A 16,309-nucleotide genomic window follows, 5' to 3' on the forward strand; every position below is an offset into this window, starting at 1 on the left:
GAACAGTTTCCTCAAAATAGCCACTGTTATCTACACATAGAATCTTCCGAATCTTGGCAATTCTCATCTTTTATTAGAAGCAGAGATAGAATGTCATTCCTTGGTGATGGGTTCCTAAGTTGAGGATCTGGGATTTTGCCTTCCCAACAAGAAAGCAAGAGTAGCCCATACCTGCCTGCAGCTGATGAACCCAAAGCCCTAGTTCAACCTGGTCCCTAACAAGCAGTAACAGATTCTACGTGGAAGTTGCTAAGTGAGAAACTCATGAGACAAGTAAAAGAAAAATTACATAATATAGCTATTTCCAATCTACTGTTCTTAGCTTTCATGTTTAATATATACATAGATTTAAAAGTCTGTAGTAGAATAGCCCATCAGCATCCTTGAATAAAATAAGAAAACCAAGACAAATAGCAGTTAGAAGATTTGTTCAGTGTCACTGAATGACAACCAAAAATATGAAGTTTCTCTGTACTCACAATTTGAGTTGAAGTCTCTGTCCCCTAACATAAACATGGCCCATAGGAAGTTCCTTTAGAACATTCCATGCCAAAGTCATCTTGTGGTGTTTAAATTAGCTGGATCATCTTCTTGTAAAGATGAGTACAAACCAATCCCAGTTTTAGCAGTAGGAATCCCTGAGGCATCCCCAGGCCTAAAAGATGAGGAAACAATTGTAATCATATCATTCTTCCATCGTGTTAAAAGTGTTGAGTTCCTGAGAGTAGAATTCTATTTCCTGAGTACCTTTTGAGTGAGATTCATGATAATACAGGTCTTTCAGGAAGCTTAATCCCTGATGCAACCTTGATTTCACACTTCACAGAAGGTTCTCATTACTATAGGTGTTTTAGTTATGATCTCAGAAGGGCTTCACTGTTGAGAACATAAGCCCTGGTCATAGCATAATTTCTGGTTTTCCAAGGGCAAGGAGACCTAACTTCTAATGAAAATAGGCAGAGGTATTATTGTTCTTACACTGAATTCTACCTTGGAAGACTTCATATCTCTCCTAGCAAAAGGTGCTAAAGGAAAAATAAAAGATCAGGATCCCTCGGAAGTTGCAGCAGTACAGAGTAGAGAAAGGTGGGGGCCTCCTGCATCTCTTTCTGGGATCAGCTTACAAGTTTTCAGAAACAAAATGTAAGAAAAGTTCAAGTCCCCTGTGGCCAGATCCCTAGGTCAGTCATAATTTTTCCTACAAAGTCAGATGGAATCACAGATTCTAAGCTTCACTTCCCTCCTATCACATTCCCCATGCCTTTTCCACCACTGATTGACATTAATTTCTGCCCTAAGATTAGAGGAAACAACAGCTGGACTCTCACATTCTATGTGAGGAAGAGAATATGCTCTCCTGGAGGGAAGCAAGGTAGAACATCAGATAGGAAAGAGAGTCTCCAGACAAGCCAGAAACCACAGGAGAAGCAATTACTGTGGAGTGTTTGTGACTAGGAAGTTAGGTTTGTCCCAGGCAGAGCAGTTCAAGAAAAATGAGTTTTGACATGAGCCAGGTCAGCCCTTTGGAATCCTGTTGGTAAGCTGGGGTCCAGGGCCTTTCATTTGCCAAGACTTTGTTTCTGTGTCTTGTAACTTGGGGGTCCACTACTTTTCCTTTCCTGTCAAGTGAGTCTCCTATAGAGGAGTTGAGATCCTTCTGTTCTCACCATCAGGGTGTATGGGAGTGTCAACTTCTGGGAGCAGGAAGGATACAGAGATCAAATTTCCTCAGCTGCTCAGCAGACCAACAATGTGCTTTTCTACCCCTATTAGAAAGGTAAAGTAAAGGAGGCTGCCCAGCGCTACCAGTATGCTCTGAAGAAATTCCCTAGAGAAGGGTTTGGTGAGGACCTGAAAACCTTCCGGGAGCTAAAGGTGTCTCTCCTCCTCAACCTCTCTCGATGTCGCAGGAAAATGAATGTAAGTCCCTCTCATCCCCAACTCCTTTTTGCAGTCCAAGAAGTTGAAAGTTCATGCTACTCACTAGCTTGTACTAGGTCCCTGCAGTCCTATCTGCCACAGAGCTTGGTTGTCCTTCACAGAACACTGACATTTGCAATTTGAAAGAAACAAAGCCAACAATCTGTATCCAGAAGTGGAGAAAGTGCTGTGGGCACTTTGTAGCATTCTGAATTTTCATATTTCCCACTAAAAGTGATTGGAATATCATCATCCTCTTCCCTATCCGCCTAATCTATTTTCTGGTCTTTGGGAAAATGTGAGGGCAATAGTCATTAGAATTCCAGCTGCAGTTCGGTACCAATTGTAGTCATTCCCTTCCTTTCCTTCCCAGTCATCTAGGGAAAGGCTGGGAAGACAACTCAGGACCATAGACTTAAAGGTTTAATTTCTAAGGCTGTTCTTGAACTTTTTGCTTCTTTTCTTATCTTTTTATTCCAGCATACTGTGTCCCTTCTTGCTCTGAAAGGAATCTCTGAACTCTTCTGGCCCTTTCTCACCCTAATCGTCCTTGGTCCTTCTTGCCTGCCTTACAGATACAGTCTCAAACACCCTCAGTCACTGCTTCCACGAATACAGACATTCCTGAGGAGAGATAACTCTCTGAGATACTCGGAATCACTAAGATCACGTCAGGAATTGCTGACATTCGCCAGCCTAGGGTCTCACTATTCCTCAGGAGATAGAAATAATCTAAGCCAAGCAGGAATGTAACCAGAAGCAAGATTTCAGCCTTAGTGGCAAGGAATCTGCTATCAATTTCAGAAAGATTATTTATGTATGTGACCTTTATGTCATCCACCCGAGTCCTAAAACCTGACAATGAAAAGAGCCCTGAGAACAAACATGGCTGTCACAGAGGACACAGTTACGACCTTCAAGGCAGAGTTGTCCCAGGGTGCTGAGAGAAGCAGGAACATGGATTAGATTCCTGCTGAGGGAAGATAGTGTCGGAGAGTCATCTTTGGGTGAAGGCAGCAAGGTTCCTCTGCTTGAGGTTTCTCCTGGGAAATGGAAGCAGCAGCCCCATGGGTTTTCTATGTCCTCAGCTAGTGAGAATGAGGCAAGGCTCAGAATTTGCTGCCAACCTTAGCTTCTTTCTTTCCCTAGCAAATAATCAAATTCTTAAAAGTACTCTCATATTCCCAGAAGTGATGATTATCCCAAAAGAAAAAATAAAAGAATGAGGTAGAAAACAGAGTAGGGATAGAACATGGCCCATATATGTTCATATACTTTCTCTAGCTCCATACTTGTTCAGAAAGTTAATAATTACCTCCCATGGGCCAACACTGGTGCTAAGCACCAGAAGTCTATCTTCTTCAGTAGAAAATTTCTCATTAATTTTTCAGAACATTTTTTACCTATGCCCCAGGGCCTTTGTACTGCCTAAAGCCTTGTTTTCTCCCTTAAGAATCATGAATGTAACCAGAGGCTACTGAGCTATACTATGGCTTTGACATTAAAGAATAAAAGCCCTTCCCCTTTAGCTGAGTATTTAAGGGGATCTTAAAAACCATGGACTCTATTATAAACAATGCTTCTGCCTATTAGCATTGTCCCACCTGGTCCCCCCTGTTCCCAGGTGTTCTCAAAGAAAAGGCAGATTTCCGCCAGGGAGCCTCCAGTGTAGCCCAGACCCCAGTTACAGCCAGCATCCTCTCTTGTTTTATTTTTTTTATTGTTTCCTAAGCAAGAAACCAAATAAGAGGAAGAACAATTTAGAGAAGCCTCTGTGAAATAGAAAGTACAATTTATTAGACACCTACTATGTGCTAGGAACTACATAGAGCACTTGGATGCTTTATCATGCTCGATCCAACCTGTGAAGTTAAGTATGGGTGAGAAAATACACAGTACTCTCTGAGGAGTTATGATGCAAACCAGAGAACTGAGCCCAGGTTTGTCTGACATCCCTATACCATTTCCGTAGTCGGTACAGTTTGCCTTTACTCAGACCCCTTCCTCCTGGATTCCATAGGACACATTTTCACTCGTCTGTTAGGAAACCAAGGACTAGTGGGCACAGCAGGATGGTGTGGGTAAGATGAGGGGCCACCTGAGGTGGTAATGTCTTGCTGTTTGCCTCATAAGTATGTGTAACGAATTTAAGTTTCCAACTTCAGGAGCTTCACTGTGAAGGGTTGACATTTGGCTTCTGGGCTAAAAAGAATTTGGCTAGAAAGCAGAAAAAGGCCAGATTAAAAGTGTTGTAATACTCTGGGCCATAAAGTCCAGTGAACATTTGCAGGCACAAGGAAACTTTTAGTCTGTGGACCAGTGGCTAGAACCATGGCAGGCATGTCCAGAATCCCAGGTATTCCATCCAGAAATGTCAAAAAAATGTACATATAATTTGTTTTATTCCCAAGTTGTCTATTTTTTATATCTCTTCAATGACTCACTTGCACACCTATTGTAATGACAGGATTTTGGAATGGCGGAGGAATTTGCTACTAAGGCCCTGGAGCTGAAACCGAAATCTTATGAAGCTTACTATGCAAGAGCAAGGGCAAAACGCAGCAGCAGGTGAGGAAAGAGAGAGAGAGAAAGGGTGAAAAGCAAGAGGTCTCTTTTCTGAAAAGCTGGCCAAGGCAATGTAGGCCACCCTGGGGCATATGTACCCAAATATGTCTCTCCTTGAGGACTCTTAGGCCAGGCTTGGGGATGGCTCTGGTAGCAGCACTCAGCTCAAGATCAGCAAATCTTCTGGGATATGGAGACCAAAACCTTATTTTGGGAGAAAAGTAAAATGGTGAATGGCACTTTCCTCCAAGAAGCCTCTGCCATGTGTCACTTTTCAACCACAAATCAGAGAGCACAAAGAGACACTAATGATTTAAAGAGGAAATCACTTAATCAAAATATTCTACTGACCCTTTTAAAGGAAAAGCAGAGTGGATCACTAACTGACCATCACAGGCTCCTCTCTTCATAGACATTTCCGAAACCCCTGGTTTATTTGTCTTCCCTCTGAGGCTCTCCTCAAATCTGGTGGGCATCAACCTTTCTCCTCACCTAAAGCACCACCACTAACACACATACACACAGAGAGTCAGGAGGGCCAAGAGAAATATTGTCCTCAGTTCCTCATGCCCATCTACTGAATGGTCACTAGGTACAAAAGCCTCCAGAAGGACCTAGAACCTGCCATCATTGTCCTTTGGATAACTTATCACTGCCCTTGATGCCTCCTACCCAGCTCCCCACCATCTCTCAAATTCTGCATGGGAAAGAACTGCTTTGGGTTCACTGCTATGACCAGGCGGATATGATATGGCCATGAAAATCAAACCCAGACTGAGTCAAGCGATGATAGTGGCAGTGATATTCATCTTAACTAGCTAGTGTAACAAAGTTTTCACAGAAACTTTACTATTAAATTTTTTTCCCTTTGGTTTATTCCTTTCCCACAAGGCTAATCACTGCTACTCACTGCTTTGCCAGGCAGTGTTAATAGAGAGGATGGGAATATCTCTTCAAAGTTCACTTTCTCATTGTAAATTGGAATCTGTTTGGGGTAAGCTCAGCTCCAACCTGATTTACCTATCAGCAAGCCTAATCCCTGACAGCTTTGATGTAGCAGAATGAGACACAGCAGTGCTGTGGGATGAGGGGTAGAAAGGGCAGAGGACAGGGTTCTTGCTTAGAGCGGAACAGGCCTGAAATTTAAAGCCAAAATATTGAGAATATAAAAGAAAGTTTTCTGCTTGATCAGCAAGGTATTTTAATATTAGAGTTACTGTTTTGTTCCTAAGTTATTTGACAGTGACACTGTAAATGACAACTCAACCCTCATACTTCTGATGTGTATTTGGGCACCAAGATAATCTTTCTGAAGGGCCTGGCTGGACTGACACAGTGGGAACTTTTCTCCACTAACCCCAGAGAGGCCAGAAGGAGATTGAGGGTGAAAGGTCTAGGGAATCATTCCAGATTCTTTTTGAATGACAGCCTACTTGTTTCCTTCCTTACAAATCAAACTAGCCAGACATGGTGGTGCACTGAGGAAATTGAGATAGTAGGATCACAAGTTCAAGGCCAGCCTGGGCAACTCAGTGAGATCTTGTCTCAAAATAAAATTTAACCAGGTGTTGTGGTGCACACCTATAATCCTAGCAGCTTGGGAAGCTGAGGTAGGAGGATTGCAAGTTCAAAGCCAACTTCAACAAAAGCAAGGTGCTAAGCAACTCAGTGAGACCCTGTCTCTAAATAAAATATAAAATAGGGCTGGAGATGTGGCTCAGTGGTCAAGTATCCCTGAGTCCAATCCCCAGTACAATAAATAAATCAATAAAATTTTTAAAACAGGCTAGGGATAGAGCTCAGTGGTAAGCGGGCCTGGGTTAACTTCCCAGTACCACAAAAAAAAAAAAAAAACTAACTAAACCAAATCACCCCAGACTTCTACAGATGCCACCAGAGTTTTCCAAAATAGTAACCATATTTTCAACTCTTGGTGATTCCTGTTGATTCAGAATAACTCCCATCCTTATGTTTGCGTTTTGTCAAGCAGACAGTTTGCAGCAGCCTTAGAGGACCTGAACGAGGCCATCAAGCTGTGTCCAAACAACCGCGAGATCCAGAGACTTCTGATGAGAGTGGAAGAGGAGTGTAGACAGATGCAGCAGCAGCAGCAGCCGCCTCCGCAGCAACCTCAGCAGCAGCTACCAGAAGAAACAGAACCTGAACCACAGAATGAAGATGTATACTCTGTACAAGATATATTCGAGGAGGAATACCTGGAACAGGATGTAGAAAATGTTTCCATCGGCCTCCAGACAGAGGCTCGGCCCAGCCAGGGGCTCCCGATAATCCAGAGCCCACCCTCCTCTCCAGCCCATCGGGATTCAGCCTACATCTCTAGCTCACCTCTTGGCTCTCACCAGGTTTTTGACTTCCGGTCCAATAGTTCTGTAGGTTCTCCCACTAGACAGGGATATCAGTCCACCTCACCTGCTCTTTCTCCAACTCACCAGAATTCTCATTACAGGCCTAGTCCACCACATACTTCCCCAGCTCATCAGGGTGGATCTTATCGGTTTAGCCCCCCTCCTGTGGGAGGGCAGGGCAAAGAATACCCAAGCCCTCCCCCTTCCCCACTCCGCCGAGGCCCTCAGTATAGGGCCAGCCCTCCAGCTGAAAGCATGAGTGTCTATAGATCCCAATCTGGTTCACCCGTGCGCTATCAGCAGGAAACAAATGTTAGTCAGCTTCCTGGCAGACCAAAATCTCCATTATCCAAGATGGCCCAGCGTCCTTACCAGATGCCTCAGCTTCCTGTGGCAGTTCCCCAGCAAGGGCTCAGGCTCCAGCCTGCCAAGGCCCAGATTGTGAGAAGTAACCAGCCCAGCTCAGCAGTTCATTCAAGCACTGTCATCCCCACAGGAGCCTACGGCCAAGTCACCCATTCAATGGCCAGTAAATACCAGTCTTCACAAGGAGACATAGGAGTCAGTCAGAGCCGACTGGTTTATCAAGGGTCAATTGGGGGGATTGTAGGAGATGGGAGGCCTGTGCAGCATGTCCAAGCCAGCCTGAGTGCAGGTGCCATCTGTCAGCATGGAGGGTTAACCAAAGAAGATCTTCCACAGCGACCTTCCTCAGCATATCGTGGTGGTATGAGATACAGCCAGACACCCCAGATTGGGCGTAGCCAATCAGCATCCTATTACCCAGTCTGTCACTCAAAACTAGATCTGGAGCGTTCCTCCAGCCAATTAGGTTCCCCTGATGTGTCACATTTAATCAGAAGACCTATCAGTGTCAACCCTAATGAAATCAAACCCCATCCACCAACTCCCAGGCCGCTGCTGCACTCCCAGAGCGTGGGCCTTCGCTTCTCTCCATCTAGCAATAGCATCTCATCCACCTCCAACCTAACTCCTACCTTCCGGCCTTCTTCCTCAATTCAGCAAATGGAAATCCCACTGAAACCGGCATATGATAGGTCATGTGATGAGCTGTCACCAGTGTCTCCCACTCAGGGAGGTTACCCCAGTGAGCCCACTCGATCCAGGACCACACCATTCATGGGGATCATAGATAAAACAGCCCGGACTCAACAGTACCCCCACCTTCACCAGCAGAATCGGACCTGGGCAGTGTCGTCAGTGGATACTGTTCTCAGTCCCACGTCTCCAGGCAGCCTGCCTCAGCCTGAGTCCTTCAGTCCACCGTCATCCATCAGCAACATTGCCTTTTATAACAAAACCAACAATGCACAGAATGGCCATTTGCTGGAGGACGATTATTATAGCCCCCATGGGATGCTGGCTAATGGGTCCCGTGGAGACCTGTTGGAGAGAGTCAGCCAGGCCTCCTCTTATCCTGATGTGAAGGTGGCTCGGACCCTACCTGTGGCTCAGGCATACCAGGACAACCTGTACAGGCAGTTGTCCCGGGACTCTCGACAAGGGCAGACATCCCCTATCAAACCAAAGAGACCATTTGTGGAGTCTAATGTTTAAAAGACATTTGTTGGAGTGAGACCCATATGTTTTCACTGCACATTTTCAGGCTTGGTTTCCACATTTGAGGTAGTTCTCTGGCTTAATTTCTCATGTAGTTTCTGTGTGGTGTTCAGAGGTGGCAGCCCACATGCTGAAATTCTTTGCATGCAGCCAACTGGGAAGCTGGCCTCTGGTGAGCCAGAACTTTAGTTTCTCTGGTCTGTGCCCCAGCCACATGCTCTCTCCCTCTCTTCAGATGCCAACGAGGAGATTTTTGTGCTGTGTGCTTTAACCCAGGGAGATCAGACATACTGGTCAGCTTTTTCCAGGAGACAATCGCTTTCACTGATGTTCTTGTTGTATAAATGTCTTTTTTTCTTTTTTAAAAAGTAAGATGTTCTTGTTCGTTTTCTTCTAGGAACTTTAGAAAGAGTGTGATGCCCCTTTGCCTTTGCATTCTTATCCAGTGTTATCCAAATAGCCAGCCCCAGTGCATTTGTGTGCCATGGTCTCTTCCCCCAGACTGTCAGCCAGCTCCGTGCAGTCATCAGATCTAGAATGTTCATTTGCATTATTACTGGTCTTCCTGTGGGGTAAAAGAATCAAGGAGGGAGAGAGAGAGAAGAAATAAGTCTGTTAAACTGGAAGAAAGGGACTGGGGATATACCTCAGAGGTGGAGACTTGCCTAGCATGCACAAGGCCCTGGGTGCAGTCCCCAGCACTGCCAAAAAAAGTTGGGGGGGTGCGCAAAATAATTATTTAAAATGTCACTACATTGGTTTTCTAAGAGGCATTTTAATCTACTGATCTGATTTTCCAGGGGTAGGGAAGGGAATAAACACACAGAGAGAGGGTGAGAAAAGAAAGATTGTTCTGAATTCTCGGTGAAATGCTATAGAAAGTCTGTGTTTAAAAAAGTCTACATTTTAGATCCTGAAACACTGAACATTTGATTCTGCAAAAAGCGAGCTTCCTGAAGGTTGGCTGGTACAATAAGCCTTTTAGCTGTATCTTCACCTAGAGCCAGATTTTGTTCTGTTGGCCCTCTTTGTTCGAACCCAGATGGTGTTATGAGGAACTTGGTTCTTTGAGAAGCTAATCGGATTCTCTTGGGACTGTAAGATTGATTGCCAGGATTTCTACCCAGGGCCATTGCATTCCATGCCTATTGTTATCTAATTCCATTTTGAGATCTGTAGCTTCATTTTCTACTATTAGAGGAATTTTTTTCTTTTTCTAGGAGTGTTTATGGGGGTGATATTTAAAAATCATACACAGCAAAAAATGTTTCAGGGTGAAGACGGACCCCTTTTTGCCCTGTCTTCTAGCCCTGAGTTGGGGCACAACACAGATGGCAGGTTTCTGCTATAGTCACTGTCTACACATCTTCTAGGTCTTGTGGTTGTTCGCTCACCTGACCTTTGAGTGATGGAGGCCACCATGAAATGGACAGCAATACCACTGTGACCAAAGCCTTAGCACAGTCCTGGCACTGGCTGCACTCAATTAAGAAACTCCACCCGACAAACTAACCTGCTGAAATACAACAAAAGAGCATTAGTTCTCTGCTATTAGGAATCATTCTGCTCCTGTTAGTAAAGGGCTACAGAAAGAGCAGTTTCCTGAATAAAATCCAACTGTGACCAGACCTGTTTGTAGTTAAAGTATTCAGAAAGGATCATTAAGACATGGGGAGCATAAAGCTGAGATCAGAAACATCTCTACTGACTAAGATCCTACCAAATAGATGGACCCCTGAGCCCCAAGTCCCAAGCCTGAACAGGCCAGGATTCACCTCTGTGTGCCGGAAGCAAACAATGGGGCCAACTGAAGACCCAGACACTTTTTCACCTGGTGTGTAAAGACTGCCTGCTACTCAACTAGACCTGGGTGGGCAGCAGTGGCCTCTACCCATCGATCTCTCTCCATCCCTCATCGGGAAGATGAAGTGTGGGCTAAGGGTGTAGCTCAGTGGTAGAGTATTTGCCTAGCATGTGTGAGTCCCTGGGTTTGATTTCCAGCACCCCAAAAAAAGGAAAGAAGAAGATGAAGTGGTATCAGCCTGTAGCTAGGAACCTAGCAGCCTCAGGTGTCTTTTTGGCCAGGCCTCAGGCCTGTTGGTCTATTTGCATCTCATCCCATTTTAACCACCTCTTAGTGGGGAGCTGCTACATTTTGAAGAATTTCTTAGTCTATTAGAAAAGTGTCCCTGCTTATTAAACAACACATACCACCTGCACTTGTCTGTCCAGGTGGGGAGGCAAGTCATGATTTTACAGTTATGCCATTGATGCCACCTCTCCCCAGGGTCTCCTCTAGGTTTTCCAATACAAACAAAGAGATTCGGGGTCTACACCCTATCAGGCAAGAAATCTAAAATGTCATAGTCAAAATGCAATTTCTATTTTATCCATGCAAAAGGGTGTAGATATCACTTTTGGACTCCAGTTGTTTTTGATCAGAAAATGCCAACAGGAGTTAATTGGGGCAAGAGACAAGGTATTTCCTTGGAAGCAGACTGCCTGTGCCCTGTTTTGCTACTTCACTGCCATGGGATGATCTTAGTACTGTATTTTAGAGATACCCCTTCCACAGCAACAAACATTTGCCGAATTAATGTCTGGCTTCAGGTGGGAGGAAATGTTTCAAAGGAACCTGGTAAGTTCCATTCACCCAATTCACATCACTCCCTGAAATGGAGACAGAGGTGACAACTTCAGCTTATAGGTTTCTCACCAAATTATATGTTCCATTTGCCTAGAATCCTTGCACTAATGGGTTTCCATCACATCCTGTCTATAAATGGGTGCACTTTACTGTTTGAATTTGTAACTCTGATAAATACTGGATATTTAATTGTGAGTAGTGTCTTCATTAGAAATAAGCAGAATCGCTCTTGTCTTTTAGTGTATTTTTCAAGAAAAAAAAACAAGGAAAAGAAAGAAATCAAGCAGTGGATCACAACATTTATAGCACAAGAAATAACTGTTGTATATAAGCATCAAAAAGATTAAGAATTTTTAAATACAAAAAATATTTGCAGTGATTTTAAAGTGCTTTTCCAGCAATTTTCTTAGGGACTCCTGAGACATGGTTACTTTATTTACTGGATCAGTAAGGCACACAGTTAACAATTAAAAATTAATGTTTATTTACAAAGTAAAGGGAAAACCTGTGTAACATGAGAATTTGGCATGGACAAAATGGAGACCATTTTGTATCTGCTGTTGTATCTGTCTGGGTTGCAGATGTGCACTATTAAAGTCCCAAGTTAATAGAGCACAAACCCTTCTTGTTCCTCTCCCCTGCGCCCTCTTTTTAGATGTGTTTAGCTTAAACTTGATGGCTCAGGAAAACTCCACTAATTAGAATCGTGTATAGTCAATGTCCAGGTATACAAGTTTGCCAATTTTGGTTAAGCCTGGATTATTAAACACTTTTACTAAATTATTATAAACAGAACAGCTTAGAGAAAGGTGTTCTCAGTCCTTATATTGTATAGTAGTTTATGAACCCCTCTAAATATTGGTATTTTTATATTCCGGAGATGTACCCAATAGAAAAATTAAAAATTAATTAGTGTCTAATTTAATATCCATAAGTATTTTTCCTTGAGATTTAGTCACATACAGTGGATATGTGGATGTCACTTGTGCTTCACCATGCTTTACCACTAGGTGTCGCTGTGGCTCTGCACCACATTTGTCTGGTAGCAAAAAAAAAAAAAAAATGGCAGCATCCCCTCCTGAGGAGCCGCTTCCAGGGCAGCAGGCAGGCCCATAGATTCAGAGGTTCAGGAAGAAGGGAACACAGACCTGGAAGGGGTCTTCATGTATTCATGCCAGTTATAGCAAGACAGACAACACTATCTGCTTTGGACCTTCAGCCAGACAGAGGCTGGGAGAAGGCCGGAGAGAGCTCCCTTGCTCTGGTGGATGGATGGGTATGCAGAGGACCTTTTTCTTCCCCCCTGAACATCCCTCCTCTCAGTTCCTCTCAGCCACCAACTTTTGTAACTCCAGAAGTGTTATAGTTGGGTGGTTTGATTCAAAGATAGTTATTTTTCTACTGCAGAAATGCCTTGGACAAAACCAGTTGCTCATTGAATCTTTGCCACAAAACGGAACATGCTCCCCCCAGGGGCAGGATGTGCCCACCCCTGTGCCCCATCTCCCACTGAGGCTCCCAGTGCTCAGCAGCCTCGCCCACCCCACCTGTGTGTCCTCAGGCTGCCCACTTCTCAAGAAGCAGACCTGCAAAGGCAGCCTGCTGCAGCCTCCACGAAGAGGGCTGCTACCCTGCTGCATGCTTGCTGAGAGGTGAGGCTGCTTTTCTCTAGGAATTCCAGACCGACCATCTACCATGACTAACAACAATGAACAAAAGGGCTTAGGGGTAAGAGCTACCTACAAAGACGTGTCATGGAAACCTTCACCATGCAATGCCTTGAACTCAGCTCTGGCTGCTCCCAAGAAAAGGTGGCTGGCTGGGAGCCTGGACACAAGCACAATGGGGCTGGTGGAGCCACTGTGTGGAGCTACTTGAATTATCACTGGGTCTTCATCAACTCCTTTTATAATACAGACCACTCAAGGGCTGAAGTGTTGGTAACCTTCATTTCGGTGTCCAATGCCTCACAGCAGCTGAGCCACCCTGAGATGCTTGTGGCCACATGATTGCCACAGTCAGAGCTTTGAAAGTCAGTACCAAATGAATGCATAATTGGACACCAAAAATCAAGTGTTACTTTCATGTTTCCTCACCCCGTCATCTCATTTCCTCCTGCTGACTCTGTGATGCCTACACTAAGCTGACCAGTCAGGCTGTGGCTGGGTGCATATGGATGCAGGCCAGCATCACTCTCGTTTTTTAAGATAGACCTACTCTGTGGACAGGAAGTGGCCTAGCTGCTTAGTTGTTGTAGCACCTACTGGCTGAATTTTTCTTTGCTAACCATTAACCAGGAAATTTGGCAAGGAGGACTCAACTCACTCAGTCAGTCCTCAGGACCAGAGTAAATTCTGCAAAATTCAGTACTTGAATGTACCTGCCTTACTGTGTACCAATTTACTGGGGTAAGAAAAGAGAGAGAGAGATGCTGGCTCCAGATCTCCACTCCATTCACAGATTATTTTGGAAATCCTGTAAGTCACACTTCCTGTTCTGGGTTTTTGTTGTTATTTACCTTTGGCTGATTCCTGCTGAGTGGGGCCAGTTCCTTGTCAGGCTCAGGGCAGGTGCCATTCTCAGGCATGGCCTCCTTTCCATCTAGCACAGCATCTGTATCTCTGTTCTGTCTCCTCCAAATCCAAGATGATTTTAATTAGTACAGACATGTACAGTCTACAATTAAAGAGTGATTTGTACTAATATGATTTTGATTCTTCCTCTTTGCTGTCCTTTCAAGACACTTGCTGGAAAAAGCTTTAATGCACTTAGTTTTCCTTTAGGTTTTCTATAACTCAGATGTAAAGGACTTTCTCTGTACAGTATATTATCCAGTGCATGTTTGTTCTCTATCCTGATATATTGAACACCACACAGTCGTGAACTCGTGCAGTGGGGATGCCCCACACCCAGACGAGGCCTCTAGCCCCGTAATTAAGGAAGACACTTTCCTTTGCTGTACTTGCTTGAGCAGTTTTATTGTCTGTACATGTGAGCTGTGTGAGATAGATGTGAAAAGTTCAAATGAATGCATTTTCCTGCCCCATGTATACAGAGCGTCATCTGTACAATGAGCTGTATGTATGAAAGCAAATGTACTTATTTATAAATGGTTAACACTTGGAAAAACTTGGTGTTGCGCTTTTCTCCTTCCATGATGCTCTCTCCAGGGAGTTGACTCCTAAGCTCACCTTTGCTGCCACTGCAGTGCTGAGGAGGCCACCCCCAAGGAAGAATTTGGCAGGTTAAGGCTAAGGCCAGATCCCTGGTGATTGCTTGTCTGTTGTGGGATGAGTCGCCCCTTCCTGCATCTATTCACCTGTCAAGTTAGCACTCCTTGGAGTTGGACACTGACGGGCACTCAAGGGAGCTGTGGGCACTAAAAAACGGTACCTGGGCCTGCTCAGCAAAGGCTTACTTGCTTCATAGCAAGAGGGGTTCTCTTCAGCAGAGGCTGTGCCGAGGGAGCACTGCACCCTTACCCTCTTGCATTTTTCATGGTTGAAACTGCTCCCAACCACCTTCCCAAAATGCAAGAGTGCAGTGGGTTGCCAGCCCTGCTGTCAGGTTTAAAGATGGCAGGCCCAAGGATGGAGGGGCATCCTGCACCGTAGAGCCAAAGGCTAACTTGGTCAAAGCTAGAGGTCCATGGCTTCCAGGGGTTTTGTTTTTCCTTCAGAAATCTGACAGGACTTCCGATCCTCACCACATAAAGAGCTAGGCCACTGCCTTGTGAATGGAGAAGTTGCAGGTTTCTTAAACCTGGCTTCATAGCTTTAAAAAAATAATAATAATAAAAGTGGCCCTGCAGCCTTTCCTGCCTGACCACAACCTCTTTGTCTACTTCAGGGACGAGCAAAGAAAGAGACCACTTCTTCTAAACATCAGCTCATGCTAAACAAACATTCCTGCTGGGAACCTACATCCAGTTCCCAAACAACCGAAGCCTGGGGAAGCAGGAGAATTTCAGGCTGTGCACGGCCATCCCAGCCTGGACACCAGAATCGAAGAGAAGAAATGACTCTGGGAAGAACTACCTGCTCAGCCTGAAAACTCAGTTATTTTTTAAAAATCCAAAATGGTTAAGTGATTGGCAAAAACCCAGCTTTTAAAGAATTAATGGGACATTGAAAGAAAGGAAGAGAGTAATGATTAGTTTAAAAAATACTCAGCCACTCAGAGTAGAAGCAAACAGTGAACTCAGCAAAAGTCTGTAGATTTTCAGAAGTTCCTCATTATTTTATTCCCTCATAGGTGCCTTTTAATAACTCTGGAGGTAGGCACTCCACTGTGCACATCTTTGGGAGTTGGACCATGCCTCTGGCTGCAGAAGGATGGATGAAACCAATATGGGGGCCAGAACAGGAACAGGGTGTTGTCTTCTTTCAACCCTAAAATCCAGGTTGGAGGATCCAAGTGTGGTGGCACACACCTGTAATCCCAGCAACTCAGGAGGCTGAAGCAGGAGGATTCCAAGTTATAATATAGCCTCAGCAACTTAGGTAAGACCCTGTCTCAAAATTTAAAAATAGGAAGAACTGAGGATGTAGCTCAGTAGTAGAGTGCCCTGGGTCCAGTTCCCAGTATCGGGGGTGTGGGGAAAAAAAAAGAGAGATAGAGAAAGGCTGGAGGACCTCAGTGACTGAGTCATTCCATTCCCAGGAATAAGGCAGGCCACTGAGAATAAGGCTGTCATGTCTAGAGGGCCTAGGTATCAGAGGGAAGTTCCTCTTCCCTCTTTCTCTCCCTCACAGAAAAGAACCTACTCACAGGCCTTCCTCATAAGCCATTCTCTTGAGATGCCCTTCATGCCCAGGCACAGTGGCCTGGACTTTACACATGTTCTCTGACATATTCCTCACATGAACCTCTGGCAGATGGCCCTGCTTTATGCAAAACACAAGAGCCAAAGCAGATCCTGAGAGTAAGTTACCCAAGGACCACCATGGCAAAGATGGGACTCTAAATCAGACCTGTCCCACTTCATAAGGAGCAATCTCAGAAAAGCAAGCAATCTTCATGACACCTAAAGGAGCATAGGCACTGGGTCAAGAAGGAGATCTTGCCAAATGCTGCTGTATGCTCCTTTGGAGAAATAACTGTGCCAAGGTCAAGGTCATTTGGGGATTCTCAGGGCTCCAAACCCAGAGAAAAGGTGAGGTCCTAGGTCATGTAACTTGAGATTTGCAGAGATGAAGGAGTAGTCCCCTGGGCTGGAAGGCAGTGTCCT

General features: G+C 44.7%; 1 protein-coding gene across 4 annotated transcripts in view; it reads left to right on the top strand.

Moving 5' to 3' along the window:
• Positions 1-14,208, top strand: part of Tanc2 (tetratricopeptide repeat, ankyrin repeat and coiled-coil containing 2) — a 444,589-nt gene extending 430,381 nt beyond the window's left edge. For all 4 annotated transcript variants that reach the window (XM_071603168.1, XM_071603166.1, XM_027946338.2 and 1 more), the window contains 3 exons: positions 1,774-1,920; positions 4,388-4,488; positions 6,476-14,208. In XM_071603168.1, the coding sequence (XP_071459269.1) occupies positions 1,774-1,920; positions 4,388-4,488; positions 6,476-8,429 (2,202 nt within the window). In that variant the 3' untranslated portion in view covers positions 8,430-14,208. The remainder of the gene's footprint in view (positions 1-1,773; positions 1,921-4,387; positions 4,489-6,475) is intronic.
• The last annotated feature ends 2,101 nt before the right edge of the window (positions 14,209-16,309 follow it).

The sequence above is a fragment of the Marmota flaviventris genome, chromosome 17, assembly GCF_047511675.1.
Source record: "Marmota flaviventris isolate mMarFla1 chromosome 17, mMarFla1.hap1, whole genome shotgun sequence".
Lineage (NCBI taxonomy): Eukaryota > Metazoa > Chordata > Mammalia > Rodentia > Sciuridae > Marmota > Marmota flaviventris.